Consider the following 15,996-nt stretch of genomic DNA (forward strand, 5'->3'; position numbering starts at 1 on the left):
ATTTCCAATGAATTTCTTTTTTTTTTAGTTATATGCCTCTAGGTTTGGGAATTCTATAGAATTATCTCCCTTTGACAGTTAAATGATAGAGGTCAAATCAAGCAATAGAGACAAGTTAACTAATTTGTAAATAAGATTACACAAAAACTCAGGTTTCACATATTTATTTATTCAACTATTAATTTCAATGCCAAGTGGTCACTGATAAGAAAACTGTTCAGTCAACAATGCAAATGTTACAGAAGCTCCATGGGAACTTCATAAAGTTATTGAGAATAGCTAAAGCATTTCATATTATTAAACGAGAACAAATCAGATAAAATTGAATGTATTGTGAAAGTGAACTGACCTTTTCATGTTGTGTAGGTAACAATTTAATATTTTATCAAGTCTCCTTGAGCTTCACGGCACAGTCTAAGACGGGTAGGCATACTTCCTATCAGAGAGGTTAGTGTCTCGTGAGTTATGCTGTCCCAGTATCGGACCACTTCTCTCTTCATGTCTTCAATTTTTGTCAACCCCTTTTGATTCACACATTCCTTCATCATCCCCCAAATGTTCTCAATGGGATTTAAGTCAGGACTATATGCAGGAAATGGTAATGCAGTCACATTTTTCTCCTGAAACCACTGCTTGGCATGTTTTGCGGTGTGTTTAGGATCATTATCTTGCTGCAAAATCCAGTCATTTCCATAAAACACATGTGCACTTGGAAGCAGAAAATTATCTAATATGTTAGTGTAGCGTTGACTTGTCAGATTTCCCTCAAACACACACAGCGGGATCGTTCCTAATAAGGATATCCCTCCCCATACATGAAACTTTGGGCTGTATTTAGGTCGTCGATACAACGGTCCTGACGCAGACTTTGTCCATATTTTCACATTATTGGGACATACCCATATTGAACTTTCATCAGTAAAAATCACATTTTCCCAGTCAAAGTTTTCATGTGCCAAACACCACTCAACACGCCTGTCTTTATGTTCTTGTTTCATGAGAGGAGAAGGAATTCCAGTCTTTTTCTCCCATCCAAGATCAATCAAATTTCTTCTAACTGTAGATTTTGATACAACTGTTGATCCCCTTTCTATCATTTCATACCTGATGTTGGAGATGCTTGCCCTTTGCTTTTTAGACGCTAAAATTCCCAGCCGGACGCGATCTGAGAAGTCCAATTTTCTGGGTCTCCCTGCTCCTTTCTGGTGCCCAAAATCCTTTCCCTCTTTAAAATTCTTCCTAATCCTATACACAGTAGAAAGAGGAGTTCCTGTTCTCTCTGCCAATGCATTTACATCATCAATTCCTTGATAACACAACTCAAAAATCAACCTTCTTTTATCTTCAGCAGACACTGTTGACAGTGCTGAGGAAAATGACGTCTGCTACAAATTCAGGGGAGGTAACTCTAATTGTACTATACTCAGTAGGCCAAGATGAGTTACCTCCCTTATACCATTACTTAGTTTGAAAAGTATCAGTCAGTGAATCAGTTGAGGTGTTAGGATAGCTCAAAGTAAGAAGAAAAATTCTCAATAATTATGAACCAGACTATATTACAGTTGCTGTAACAGAAAGCTTCACACAATCTGGGTAAGCATCTACCTGGTCCCTTACGAGCTGCCTGCAGAAGTGTCAAATCTCAGTCTTCCTATGATTGTTCTCACATAGTGTATATTTGTTCTGTCCTTGTCTACAATGTCACCAAAATTTCAAACAATTTCTCTAACTGACTAGACCCATAATGAGCAATGTCTGTGGCATTATCAGGGTACCTTCTGGGGTGGAAAAGGATGTCAAAGAAGTCAAAAGCTAAGGTCATCCTGAGCAAATCTCTCAGAAACTTTAGTTTTCAGTGACTCAATATAACTGTTTCTTAAGCTCTCAGACTTATTCCTCAGGACATTGTCATTTCAAAGTTAATTTCTGAGTGTTGCCGAAGTTTTTACAACACACTAATGTCACTGAACCAGGGTCTCCAAATAGTAGACAGGTTGACAATATCCTTTTGGAACGTAAGGGTAAGAATTACAATCACACACAAAACATCAACAAGTAGATCTGTCACAAGCAGAAATAATGTCGTTTCCATGAAATTGTGGAGACCAAATGCTTTAGGGTCTATACTTGCATTTGCGGTATTGAGGAACATGAGTATTGCAGGACCTGATTCATGAATCATTTTCTTTGCAGGTACAACAGAAAACTATCTTGCAGAGGTTGACTCTTTGACTTGCTTTCTGCTGCCATTTCGTATGTCCTGTATTTCTTTCAGCTTGTCATATTTTACTGAATAATCCTTGTAGCATCTATACAGAGAACTAAGGTTCCGGCGGAAGTCATTCAAATGTGGTACCTCTTTCCAGGGCTGAGATGCCTCTAGGTTATGTCTGTGTGCAATGCTATGCAACGCAATGAACTTGGGTAAGATGAACTTTTCATTTTCGCTCCAAGACCATTTAGATGACATGTCATGACAGATGTGATGGTCCATCTGTCCTTAGTCCCATAATTTTATTCATCAATAATGGACTTAGTACACAAAAACTCTTTCATTCAAAACGCCGTACAGTTCATAAGATGCTCATTTCCAGCAAAGCTAACCACAACTTCACCTGTTTGGATATTCACATATCTAATGTAGATATTTCTCGATATTGACATCACGTCTCATCTAACTCCAATGTATGGACTCTGACTGATAGATTTAATTTGACTATCCTCTAATACTTCAGATATTCCATTTCGTCAAAAATGCCATGTTTACAATAACAGTCATTGCAGTTAGCCACTTGCAATGCTATTAAATCTGTGAACATGGCAGATGAAGAGGTCCTTTTGGCAATAACAAACACATTTCATAACTCATTCACATGTCCACCACACTTGTTACTCAAATTTGACTGAGCGACTTTTGTACCAAAATGGTTTTGTACCGAAGATTATTTTTTCGTCTCCATTACTGCTGACGACAGTATATCTATAGCAGATGATTATTCTACAATTAGTATCAATACCCTCGGGACAGAATTGAATAGATGATGTATGTCATGTGACATGATACTGTCATTCCATCCGATACTCTCAACATATGATGATAAGACTGGATAACCCCAGCTTGCCTGGTACAAATTATTCTAAAACTGATATGAGCTGTATTTCTGATTTACAGTTGATGAGGTAACAGTGTTCAAAATTATTATGTTTTCAAAAATGCCTAAACACCAACGAATGCTAATGATTATGTCTTTACATTCACTGAATAACAAAGGATATTATCCCATATCCCAAAAGTCCAAATTTCTATGTCAGTGACTGACGAAAGTGATAGAAGAAGTCATAAGTGTATAAATATAGGATCACTTCAATCATGTCATTCCGCCATCCAATCAAATGTTAATATTTAAATACAGGAGAAACCTGAACAAAATTAAGCTAGGTTTCATGCAAATACGACAGAGCTTTATGTAAATGAATGACCCGCCTAAGCAATGGAGATTTATCTTTAGAAATGGGTGTCAGCGTAGTTTCAAATCAGTTTGAAATCAGAAACATTTATTACCAATAGCATTGAATTGTGTGGTTTTGATTAGTGATCTTATCGTATCAGGAGCAACTCAGCATTTGTCTTTTATAGGTATTTTCACTTTACTCTAGATGTCATATATGCTATAAGGGGAAGCCTGACTAGATTATCAATAGTCACACATATTATCGATGCTTTGATAGTTTTACGTTTTTGAAGTCAAAAGTCAATTAATCACTATCAGAGAATCAACAATTGCAATCCTTCAATAGTATGATGCATGGTTACAGCCTTAACTTTGTTCAGAGCAAGAGAGTACCTTATTACTATTATTATTATCATTAGGGCCTGATTGTGTAACATCACAGTGACACAACACATCTATGTACATTTAGATACTTTCCACAATATTCTTCAACAGTGCAGCTGTGTCCAGGTGACAGTGTTGCCACCATCAACACCTCCAGCCATGGTCAATGCTACTGAGATGGGACAACACTGTATTGTCCAGTCAACCCTTGACCAGTCCCCTCTCAGATAGCATATACAACCTACAAGGGAACCGGGAACTCACACGGCCGCACCAGCTATCAGCTGGATGTAAGTTCACTACATAGAGGCTTACCTGGTTCTTTGGGAGTGTGAACAGGGGAGGCAATTCCTGTCTGTCTCCGCCGGGCATCATTCAAGATGTCAATAATCAACGTGGCAAACTCCCTGGCATTGAAACGAGCTAGTTTTTGTCTTCCCTGCAAAGAACAGATAACTACTATTAGAAATCAGTGCAAGCCCATCAGTTCATGTGAGACAAAATAACTGAAGGACTGGTAGTATGAAGAGAACAGTAAGCATTGTTGACAAGCTCCTATAACTGAAATCTTGTTCTTGTCTCCAGAATATCAGGAATATCTGTGGAATACAAACTGTACACACAAGCCTAATGGGATACAATATTGATGAAAAGTCACAAACTTATAAGAAGCAACTAATTTATGTTCAGCTCTGTAAAAATGTCCATGTTTAGTTCAAACACTATCAATGAATATAGGAAACACTTGGGACCCTGACTTCTGTCAAGCTGCTTAATAATGTAAGGAGAATATATGGAAAAACTTGCAACAATTTGTTGAACATAAAATTTAACACCATCTTAGGAATCACTCATAATTCATGGCTAGGGGCCAGTGATGATGATTTTCATGTACAATGTGAATGACCCTACCCAAATTTAACTATGTGAGTTCCCCTCCTTCATATCATGTACAAAACTGAAGATCTCTACCTCCAAAGAATTAAAAAATGGGTAACCTTGCTTCAAATCATCATCATCCCCACTAGCCTTAAATTATGAACAGTCCCTTGGTGAGTCATATGTCACACAAGCATTTAGCCATATGTAAAATAATGGGTTCACGTACTGACCTGATTTCGTGTTGTGGAGAGGTCAGGGTTCACAGGTAGAAATGGCACAGTTTGTCTGTCACTAAGTAATGTGGTGTTATCATGAGTCGCCAGCCAAACTGCAGGAGAAAAGAACAAGTTGTATATTTTCCTGTCATGAATCTGGAATAATGTCTGCATCAGTGAGTTATTTGTGAAGCAGGGAAATATTACAAAAAGCATCATAAAGACTTGAAAGTCAGTAATACCACTCAGCTAAGGGGGTTGTTGCTGCATCTTCACAACAACGACATAAATATTGGACAATTACTGCTTCAAGTAGCTAGCTTAGGAATGGTAACGATACAACACAGTACATGTAACAGTGAATTCAAACATGATATGGAGAAGGAAGTGATAATTAGAAGGGAGTTGTATGGAGAAAAGAGCATGATAAGGAGAATGGAGTGCTATGGAGGAGTTATATGGAGAAGATGTAAAGAAAGGAGTGATAATTATTGAGATGGGAGTGATACAGAGAAGGGAGTGATATGCGAAAAGGAGTGATTCAGTGAAATGAGTGATACAGACTAACCGAGAAGGAAGTGATACTGAGAAGAATGTGATACAGAGAAGGAAGTGTTATGGGAAAAGGAGTGATACAGAAGGGAGTGATACGGAGAAAGGAATAATACAGAGAAGGAAGTGATACACAGAAGGAAGTGTTATGGGAAAAGGAGTGATACAGAAGGGAGTGATACGGAGAATGGAATAATACAGAGAAGGATGTGATACAGAGAAGGAAGGGTTATGGGAAAAGGAGTGATACAGAAGGGAGTGATACGGAGAAAGGAATAATACAGAGAAGGATGTGATATAGAGAAGGAAGTGTTATGGGAAAAGGAGTGATACAGAAGGGAGTGATACGGAGAAAGGAATAATACAGAGAAGAATGTGACACAGACAAGGAAGCGTTATGGGAAAAGGAGTGATACAGAAGGGAGTGATACGGAGAAAGGAATAATACAGAGAAGGATGTGATATAGAGAAAAGAGTGACATGGAGAATGGAGTGACAAGGAGAAAAGAGTAACATGAAGAGCGGTATGGAGAAAGGAGTGATATTGAGAAAGGAGGGAGTGATATAGGAAAAAGAGTGATACAGGTAAGGAAGTGATGTGGAGAAAAAAGTGACATGGAGAAGGGAAGGATATGAAGGAGAGAGTGATAAGGAGAAATAAATGCCAAGAAAGGAGTGACATTGAGAAAGGAGTGATGTAAAGTGACGTGAATGATATGACTGATACTGGGATGGTATGGTGAGTGAAGGAATGAGGCAGACTTAGTCTTGTGGATGAAATGACTGTATAATACACACTGGCATCATTCTCACGTCGGTCTACTTCATCATAAACATCCATGGCTAGTTCTTCAAATAAATGATTCGGCAGCTGAAACAAAAGATAGTAATCATCAAAACAAATGTAAACATATATACCCTCAGTCATGTGTTAGAAGTTTCTTAATGCTAACAAACAACAGAATTAGTAACAAATATTGTCTTGATTTATTACAAAGTGTGATGTCAACATCATGAAGAAGTTTGAAAACATATCTGTAAACTGTTCAGGCCTTGTGGTCCTGAGACTTCAGGGGACAAATAACTTGGTAGTTAAGAAGCAATCTAAGATCAGACACTGAAATATTAGATTGTACCTTATACTGTTTACTGCTACCAATAGTTATACTGTGTTACAAATACTTACCGCTTGTAATTTCTTTTTGGCTTGTTTAGCAAGTTCTGACAGGTCAGAGCTTCTGCAATAAACCAATAACAAAAACTGGAATATTTCTATCCATTGTTCGTAATACAAGTTCATTCTCTATTTTCATGGAGGGTTTTTTTTTCATATATTTAATTTGTACTATAAATCCATTCTTACTTGTTAAATTATCACATCAAAATTACAAGAAAACAAACTGTTCTGTTCATGTTTATCCATGGAACAACAAGAATTTCAATCAATACTTACGTATCTCCCATTTCTGGGATTATAAAATGAAGATTTGTTCTATGATCTGAAACACATTTTAAAGTAATTTTGATCAACAATGAAAAGGTGAAGGTTACTGAGAAATTGTTCTCTACCCATCAGCATTTATTTTCATTTCTTGCTGTCACCTTATTCAACCTACACGACAGTATGGTACAAAAAAGACAGTGAGTGCAACTGAACAAACACTAACCAAACATGGTGAACTTAGACCCCTAAGTAACTCTTGCAGGGGGTTGTTGCAGTCCAGTGGTTAAAGCGCTCTATTGTCATGCTGAACACCCGGGTTTGATTCCCCACATGGGTACATTGTGTTAAGCCCATTTCTGGTGTCCCCTGCTGTGATAATGCTAAAAGTGGCATAAAACTAAACTTGCTCATAATTCATGCAGGACCTATTGGAATAGACCATCTACATCAGTGTAAGACACAAACTGAAAATTATTGTGTCTGTAGTACCTTCAAATATCTATGTCCTGATGGCAGCTAAACATGAACACAATAAACTAGAGAGTTTGGACATTGAGCTGCCATGACAAACCTACCTCACCCTCAATTACAGAAGTTCAAGGTGTCGTGTTTCAGCAAAAAAAGAACTGATACACAGTTTTCAAGGACAAGTCAGCTCAGAAACACATCATAATACATGAGCACTGATTACTGAAGCAGAACAGTGTGTGAAATAGGATTTCAGATTCTAGTTCTGAACTTACCAGGTTTCTTTCCGCACACATAAAAAGCTAATCTATCCGTCAGTTCATACTGAATTTCGACTAGTCGGTCTGCGAGGTCATTGTGACCTTCAGCTCTGAAATGGCAGACACATAAATTAGGAATTGAAAAAGCATTGACATGCCTTACATACCGGTAGCCATGGTAACAGACAAATATACACCACATGAACACAGTCATTGTTGTGTGGCCTGATCCCACTGGTTAGATAACTGTTAAAATCCCTGCTGATACATCCCACGTCAGTATGTAATGAAGGTATTTACTATGTTTACAGCTTACAGTATGTATTGAAACATGAAAGCATCTGGAATTATGAACTCAATAATTTCTGCAATTTTCAGCACTGTCTTTTCTTCCATGACAGTCATCTCACACACACAATCATATCAGTGTTTCAGAGGGAAGACAATTCTCCTACATCACAGTTTTCCATAAACCCCCAAAAATCATTGTTTTAGAGAGAGACATTTCTCCCTAGTGACAGGTGTTCTCAGAAACCTGATTATATCAGTGTCATGGTGTCAGATATTTCCTCCCCACAACAGCCATCTCATGGCCCTAATCCTATCAGAATCTTAACATGAAACATTACTTCTCTATAACACCAATAGCATGTCACAGTCTTAATCAAATCAGTGTTTGAAAGTCATAGTCATTTCTTCTCCATGGCAGTCTCCAAAGAAACACAATCCAACCAGTGTTTTAGAGGGAAACATTTAATTTCAATGGCAGCTTCCAAAAAAACTCAATACAATAACTGTTTTAAAGTGAGACATTTGTGCTATAGGGTTCTTACCTGGCGTAATCAATGGGAGTCTTCCCTCCAAGGTCCAACGCCCCAGGGTCAGCTCCGTACACCACCAGCAGCTCCACCTGGGAGGCCTGGTTCGCCTGAGCTGCTATATGGAGGGGGCAGTTACCCTTCTCCTGAAAAAACAACGTCAATTGAATAATGTTAACATTGATGTTGTTTGGTACTCTCAGACTTGACTAACTCAAGACAAGTCAATTTCAACCAGATTCAATCCATGAATGAAACCCGGAGAGTGGATGTTTTTCACCAGTTTAAGTAATTTTGACTTAGTATTATTCATGACACTACTATACTGACACTAACAAACCCAAGTAGAAGGTCACTTCAACTTTGAGCAAACTATGACTGTCCAATCAAATGAAAGATGGCAGAAAGGATTTATATAATCAGTCAACAGCTACTGTTTAGGGCACAGCAGGACTTACAAAATTCCCCTGTGACTGACACTCATCCCCCAACAAATGAAAATCCACATAAAACACAGATACTTGACCTGTTACTGAATGTGTGAGTGAGTGAACGTAGGCCACAATATTCCAGCTATGTGACAGTGATCTGTAAATAATCAAGTCTAGACCAAACTATCCAGTGATGAATAGCATGTGCATCGATCTACGCAATTGGGATATAATGGCATGTGTCACCCAAGTCAGTGACCCTGCCCTGACCTAATAGTATTTGAGACAGGGGTTCAAATTCTTTTTAAAACTCCCCTTGCCACAGGGAGAGTAACTTGAGAGTAAAGTGACTTGTCCTGACTAATTTTCCACTTGCCCTGATTTGTATGACATAATCATGATGACATACTTATGAAAGAATTAATCAACATGGTATTTGAATTTTGATGTTAATGTTTACTGGACTATTTATCTAGAAGTGATAAATAGCAATGAAAGACAACTCTAATTTATTATCATTGTGAAATTTAATAGCTACATTTTGAGCAGATATGAAGTGAAACTGGACTTTATTTGTAGTTTGAAACTGTGAGCAGAAATTATCGTGTGGCCCATGGACGAGTAAGATACCATTATTTGATTGCCCCAAATAAAAACTGACCTGTCCCTGTTGAGAGTGTGTGTCTCGCTTATTTTATAGCCTCAGCAATATTTCAGCTCATATTATTTTTCCATAAACACAAATAGTGACAATTACTTATAAGTGCATTTATCTACCAAAAGTGTGTTCCACAGGAGATATTGTTTATGTGAGATCAGATGGTATCTCCTAGGATATAGCAACATAGTTACACTGCAAATCTAACGCCAGTACTGTGTTCAGAGATGTACATTTGTCATTGAAAACTGATTTTGGATGATCAATAGAATCTCACCCTCATGTCTACTGATATCAATTATATCAACACTTGTTGATAAAGGTAAAAATATCCTCGGCGAGCGTCTGATATTTGTAACTTTATCAAATCATTTTGATATATTTGATATCAATAGGCACTTGGGTGAGATTCTCTATTTGCCATGGAATGCTAAAGAAGATAACATCATTTGAAATCGGGTATTTTTCAGTTGTGCATGATCAAAGGACCAAAATACACTACACTGAGCTGCAGCTCCAACTTGTCCTCCAACCAAAGAATCATCCGAATATTATCCCACCATGGACAGTTGTCAGTAAGCTTATGATAAGAGACTTCACACCATTTAAACAATGTCAGGTCACATGAAACCAGTTAAATGTTGGATGAAAGTCAAATATACTGAAACACACAACCACAGTTTCTGAAATAAGTATAAATATTATGTGGAATCTTGTAGCAACTAAACATGATAAAGGGACACAACTGCTGTAGCTTAACCAGCCATGCACAAGAGTTGTTGAGGACATACCAGGTGAAAATAGTTAGGATCCGCTCCTTTTGATAACAGTCTGAGACACGTCTCCACATTGTTTGTTCGGACACTCGAATGCAACTCCTGAAAACATCAAAAAACACAAAGTATTTAGACAACTGTCAAAAAAATCAGGTCATAATTCTGACCAAACATTTAATCAATGGCATATCATTTTTTGAGAGAATGTGAAAAATATTTTCAATCAGATCACCTTTGAAGGCAAAATAACATGTATATATAAAATTATGTATGGTATTTAATGTTTATTAAGCCCATGAAAAAATTATCTCACTTGACCCACTGATTATCTCCCTTATGACAACCTGAAATTTTGCATTGTGCAATACAATTAATTATATGAAGAAACAAATAAACATTGTAAACAGTTTACTGAAAGAATTTTTTCACCTAGAAATGTTAGTCAGATTGCAAGTTCAAATATTGTAGGCATGTGATGTAGAGAGTACAACAGAAGACAACTGCCACAGATCAGCCGTTACAATGATCTGTGTCCACTGACTGATGAAAAACTTACCTTGCTGACATCATCAATGGAGCTGATATCACTGTCTTTATGCTTGTTAACAAATGACAAGAACTGGTATTTGGCACGTATGAAGTCAGATTTGTTGGGACTGCAAATACAACAAATGAATTCATTTTCAGTCGGAACTCCATTCAGAAACTGAAATTCCTGAAGTCAAGCAAGCCATCAGATACTATCTGGGAAAAACAAGGGAAACATTTGAGACAGACGTTATTATTGTGACTGGATATTTGTATTGATTTTAAAGTAATAGCTCTCCGAAATCTATGTCTGACATATCTGTGTCTCATCTTACTGTAATGGCTCTCTGGGGTTGGGTTTCCGACGACCATGTTTGTTCTGTGATGGATCCAACAGTGCATGTTCCCATATATTGTTGGCTCCCTGCTTTGCAAGTTGATACACCATCTGGGGAAAAAGGATGAAACAGAATTAAAGCCTAAGAAGCCAATGAAATTCCTGTGTCAAGTAAATAATCAAATAAGTAATAAGGAGCAGGGACAGAAATCAGCACAAGCCACCTCAACTCATTTCAGAGAGTAATCGTAGCTCTAAGCTATACCATAGGGGTTCCCAAGTTGAAATGCAACAACCACTTCATGCAGTTGGCCTCAGTTTTCTCAATGTTAAGGAATCGTAGAATTTACATTTACATTTCGAGCTAGTATTGTTATATGTTATGCTATTCTGAGAGTGGACATTTTTGGTTAACATCCACCCTGAAGTCCCGCTGAAGCCACCAGTATACCTTGTCACACAACCCAGCCAAGAAGGCAGGAAGACGTCAGGAAGCCTCACCACCTCATCTTATCTAGTGTTTTCTTGGAACATTCAAGAACAACCCAGAAATACATTGAAATATTGTCTATTGTTTATATTTCAACCAAAAAGACAACCAACACACTCCAAAAAACAGAACTCACTAAATGCCTTCACTGGTACCAAAATGCCTCTGTCTGATATAAAATGGAAAATTGGAAGTAAATATACAGTGTCCTTAATACTGACCTTGGCAACTGGTAAATTTTTTAAGCTGAACATGTCGAAACTGAATTGAAAATACACATAAAAATTCACCCAGATATTTCATTTGAAGATGGAATATTGGTGAAAGTGTCATAAGCAACCATCTATCAATCATTTGAAGCATTTCTGATGATTCACTGAAGACAATTCTGTTGTGGCTCTGAGTACATTTATTTGTGCAACAGGATAGGTTGATTTCTCCTCTGCTTCCTCGTTATGTTTGAGAACTACTAGAAAGTGTATTTCCACATTACTCTTGTGGAAGCTTTTACTAGTTTTACAGCATGACAAACAAACAATTTTTACCACTGGGTTACCAAGCTGTTTTAGAATATAATACTGTGTTATAATATTTTGCTGGATTGTTATTTAAGGCTGCACTCAGCAATATTCCAGCAATATCGAGTCTGAATCAGACAATCCAGTGATCAACAGAATTAACATTGATCCATACAATTGCGATACAATAACAAGTGTCAAACATATCAGTGAGTCTGACCACTCAATCCCATTCACCACTTCTTACGACAAACATGGGTTACAGAAGACATATTCTAACATTGGACTTGCTGGGTTGTTGTGTTATGAACCTTATCAAGAACTATTATAAGTATAACATTTTCCTACTTTCGTAATATGTAATAATTTAACACAAATAAAATTAAAGAATGTTCTACAAAATTACAAGATTTGTATATAACTTTAACATATCTAATAAAAACATACCAATATATATTCTAAGCTTATATTTCTCACCTTATTTGGTCACAAAGTGGTAATTGTCTGTTAAAAAGATTACCTCCACAATTTCTTTCAAGATGATGAACAGAAGATCAAATTAACATTTTGTCTCTGAAATTAACATATTTTACTGATGGTTCCTTATTCTATTAATAAAACAGTGTTTGCCCTAGACATGAAAATCTAGGAGTCATCATGCCTCCCTGGTGTCATGAGAGGGAGTCATCATGCCTCCCTGGTGTCATGAGGGGGAGTCATCATGCCTCCCTGGTGTCATGAGGAGGAGTCATCATGCCTCCCTGGTGTCATGAGAGGGAGTCATCATGCCTCCCTGGTGTCATGAGAGGGAGTCATCATGCCTCCCTGGTGTCATGAGGAGGAGTCATCATGCCTCCCTGGTGTCATGAGAGGGAGTCATCATGCCTCCCTGGTGTCATGAGAGGGAGTCATCATGCCTCCCTGGTGTCATGAGAGGGAGTCATCATGCCTCCCTGGTGTCATGAGAGGGAGTCATCATGCCTCCCTGGTGTCATGAGGGGGAGTCATCATGCCTCCCTGATGTCATGAGGAGGAGTCATCATGCCTCCCTGGTGTCATGAGAGGGAGTCATCATGCCTCCCTGGTGTCATGAGGAGGAGTCATCATGCCTCCCTGGTGTCATGAGAGGGAGTCATCATGCCTCCCTGGTGTCATGAGGAGGAGTCATCATGCCTCCCTGGTGTCATGAGGAGGAGTCATCATGCCTCCCTGGTGTCATGAGAGGGAGTCATCATGCCTCCCTGGTGTCATGAGAGGGAGTCATCATGCCTCCCTGGTGTCATGAGAGGGAGTCATCATGCCTCCCTGGTGTCATGAGGAGGAGTCATCATGCCTCCCTGATGTCATGAGGAGGAGTCATCATGCCTCCCTGGTGTCATGAGAGGGAGTCATCATGCCTCCCTGGTGTCATGAGGAGGAGTCATCATGCCTCCCTGGTGTCATGAGAGGGAGTCATCATGCCTCCCTGGTGTCATGAGGAGGAGTCATCATGCCTCCCTGGTGTCATGAGAGGGAGCCATCATGCCTCCCTGGTGTCATGAGAGGGAGTCATCATGCCTCCCTGGTGTCATGAGGAGGAGTCATCATGCCTCCCTGGTGTCATGAGAGGGAGTCATCATGCCTCCCTGGTGTCATGAGAGGGAGTCATCATGCCTCCCTGGTGTCATGAGGAGGAGTCATCATGCCTCCCTGGTGTCATGAGAGGGAGTCATCATGCCTCCCTGGTGTCATGAGGAGGAGTCATCATGCCTCCCTGGTGTCATGAGAGGGAGTCATCATGCCTCCCTGGTGTCATGAGAGGGAGTCATCATGCCTCCCTGGTGTCATGAGGAGGAGTCATCATGCCTCCCTGGTGTCATGAGAGGGAGTCATCATGCCTCCCTGATGTCATGAGGAGGAGTCATCATGCCTCCCTGGTGTCATGAGAGGGAGTCATCATGCCTCCCTGGTGTCATGAGAGGGAGTCATCATGCCTCCCTGGTGTCATGAGGAGGAGTCATCATGCCTCCCTGGTGTCATGAGAGGGAGTCATCATGCCTCCCTGGTGTCATGAGAGGGAGTCATCATGCCTCCCTGGTGTCATGAGAGGGAGTCATCATGCCTCCCTGGTGTCATAAGAGGGAGTCATCATGGTCATGGACAACTTTTTGAGAGCCAACTTCAGTATAGACATGACAGACGTTTCATCAAGACATCAACTGTGATTGTTTAATAACAATAAAAAACCAACGTAAAGCAGTCAGGTATTTAATCGCACTGAGCAGTTAACTGGCAAACAATAAACTCAATAGTTTTAACCAACAGCAAATTACAAGCTCAGATTATCTGTACTCAGGGCCCTGTAGCATTACTTCAACAATGATGCAAGCTTTTAAATTCACTGCGTATATGTGAAAATTTGTGCATCAAATATGCAGGTTTTGTGTGTCAGGGCAACTACTGATAAAGACATAACAAACAGGAGCCCAGAAACTTTCTTCATGAAACAGTGGTTATACAGACTTGCAGGGGCTTCATTTGGTATATTTGTTTCAGGATCTGCTCGACACTAAAATAACAACAGACATTAGGGATTGGTTCACACTTAGCATATTGCAAGTAAGTGACACCAGTTGTCAACTCACCATAAGACAGGTCCCACCCAACATGCACTTGTAATTGTAACAGGCTTAAGTTACATGAAAATATCACATGTATTATAAACATATGTTTGTCATCAGATCCTTGTTAATTAAAACTGAAAGACATATAAACAGTTCACATGCTGAAAGTTTCATTTCAATATTTCTGTATAAATTATGCAAGATTTTCTGATTAATATATGGATTTCTTTCATGGAGTTTAAAATTATGTTGAAACATGTTTAAGAGCAGTCAGCAATTAAAAATATTTTGAAATACACTCTGATTATCAATCTTGTCCTTTCATTTATAATCTGGGATCTTGACAACTCTGGAGGCATTTTCAATGATTATCACAGGAACAATCTTGGAAATAACCACATATATAAGTCATTTACCTGTCAAAGTTTCTCAAAGACAGGTGCTGGAATCCTCATTCTAAAACTCCTCAGATTAATCAAAATGCTGACTTCATCAAGTCAGAACAAAAACAGCCCATCATAATTTTCAGATTTAAAAATGACAGATAAATTAATCAATTTCAGCATGAATTCTTTGAAACATCAAAAAACCTAAGAGGCAAAATGTTGAACAAGTTAAAAGAAATAGAAATTAATAATCAATGTTTGTTCATATTAGTTATGAAGGTTCAAAATCAGGTCTGAAATTGACAAATGACACATGAAACAGGCATCCTTACAGCATGCTGTGTCGGGCTCCACTGCCCTTTCTTGAGAGACTTGACTTGTGAAATGTGACGTCCCAGGCTGCGGTGTACGCTACAGCACTCATCACATATCAACACTCCCCGGTTGATTGATGCCCACACTGGATCTGAAAAATATTACCCTGGAACATTAGGGTTGTCACAATCAGCATGTTCAGTCTTCATATACAATAAGTGAGTGAGAGAGATTAGTTTTACACCACTTTTTAGCAATTTTCCAGCAATATCAAGTACGGGGATACAAGACAGTGACCCATCTGAGGAACTTAACTCAGGTCTTTGGCGTGACAAGCACTTTAACCAATAGGCAATCCCCCACCCCAGAGATGTAACAACACCCAGAAGATTTGTTGTCATGTTTTGAAACACAGGATAACTGGATCAGCATGACCACTTCAACCAACTGCTGACTTGGCTATCCCACCTACCCTCATA

The 15,996-nt window shown here is 38.9% G+C and overlaps 1 protein-coding gene across 1 annotated transcript in view; it reads right to left on the minus strand.

Moving 5' to 3' along the window:
- LOC137296809 (ARF GTPase-activating protein GIT2-like) overlaps positions 1 to 15,996 on the minus strand; it is a 37,765-nt gene that overhangs the window by 15,048 nt on the left and 6,721 nt on the right. The window contains exons 2-12 of the mRNA XM_067828681.1: positions 15,535 to 15,668; positions 11,204 to 11,316; positions 10,897 to 10,996; positions 10,356 to 10,442; positions 8,491 to 8,621; positions 7,673 to 7,767; positions 6,939 to 6,984; positions 6,672 to 6,723; positions 6,284 to 6,356; positions 4,949 to 5,046; positions 4,152 to 4,275 (exon numbers count right to left, since the gene is read on the minus strand). Coding sequence (XP_067684782.1) covers positions 4,152 to 4,275; positions 4,949 to 5,046; positions 6,284 to 6,356; positions 6,672 to 6,723; positions 6,939 to 6,984; positions 7,673 to 7,767; positions 8,491 to 8,621; positions 10,356 to 10,442; positions 10,897 to 10,996; positions 11,204 to 11,316; positions 15,535 to 15,668 — 1,053 coding nt within the window. The remainder of the gene's footprint in view (positions 1 to 4,151; positions 4,276 to 4,948; positions 5,047 to 6,283; positions 6,357 to 6,671; positions 6,724 to 6,938; positions 6,985 to 7,672; positions 7,768 to 8,490; positions 8,622 to 10,355; positions 10,443 to 10,896; positions 10,997 to 11,203; positions 11,317 to 15,534; positions 15,669 to 15,996) is intronic.

The sequence above is a fragment of the Haliotis asinina genome, chromosome 1, assembly GCF_037392515.1.
Source record: "Haliotis asinina isolate JCU_RB_2024 chromosome 1, JCU_Hal_asi_v2, whole genome shotgun sequence".
In the NCBI taxonomy this organism is placed as follows: Eukaryota; Metazoa; Mollusca; class Gastropoda; order Lepetellida; family Haliotidae; genus Haliotis; species Haliotis asinina.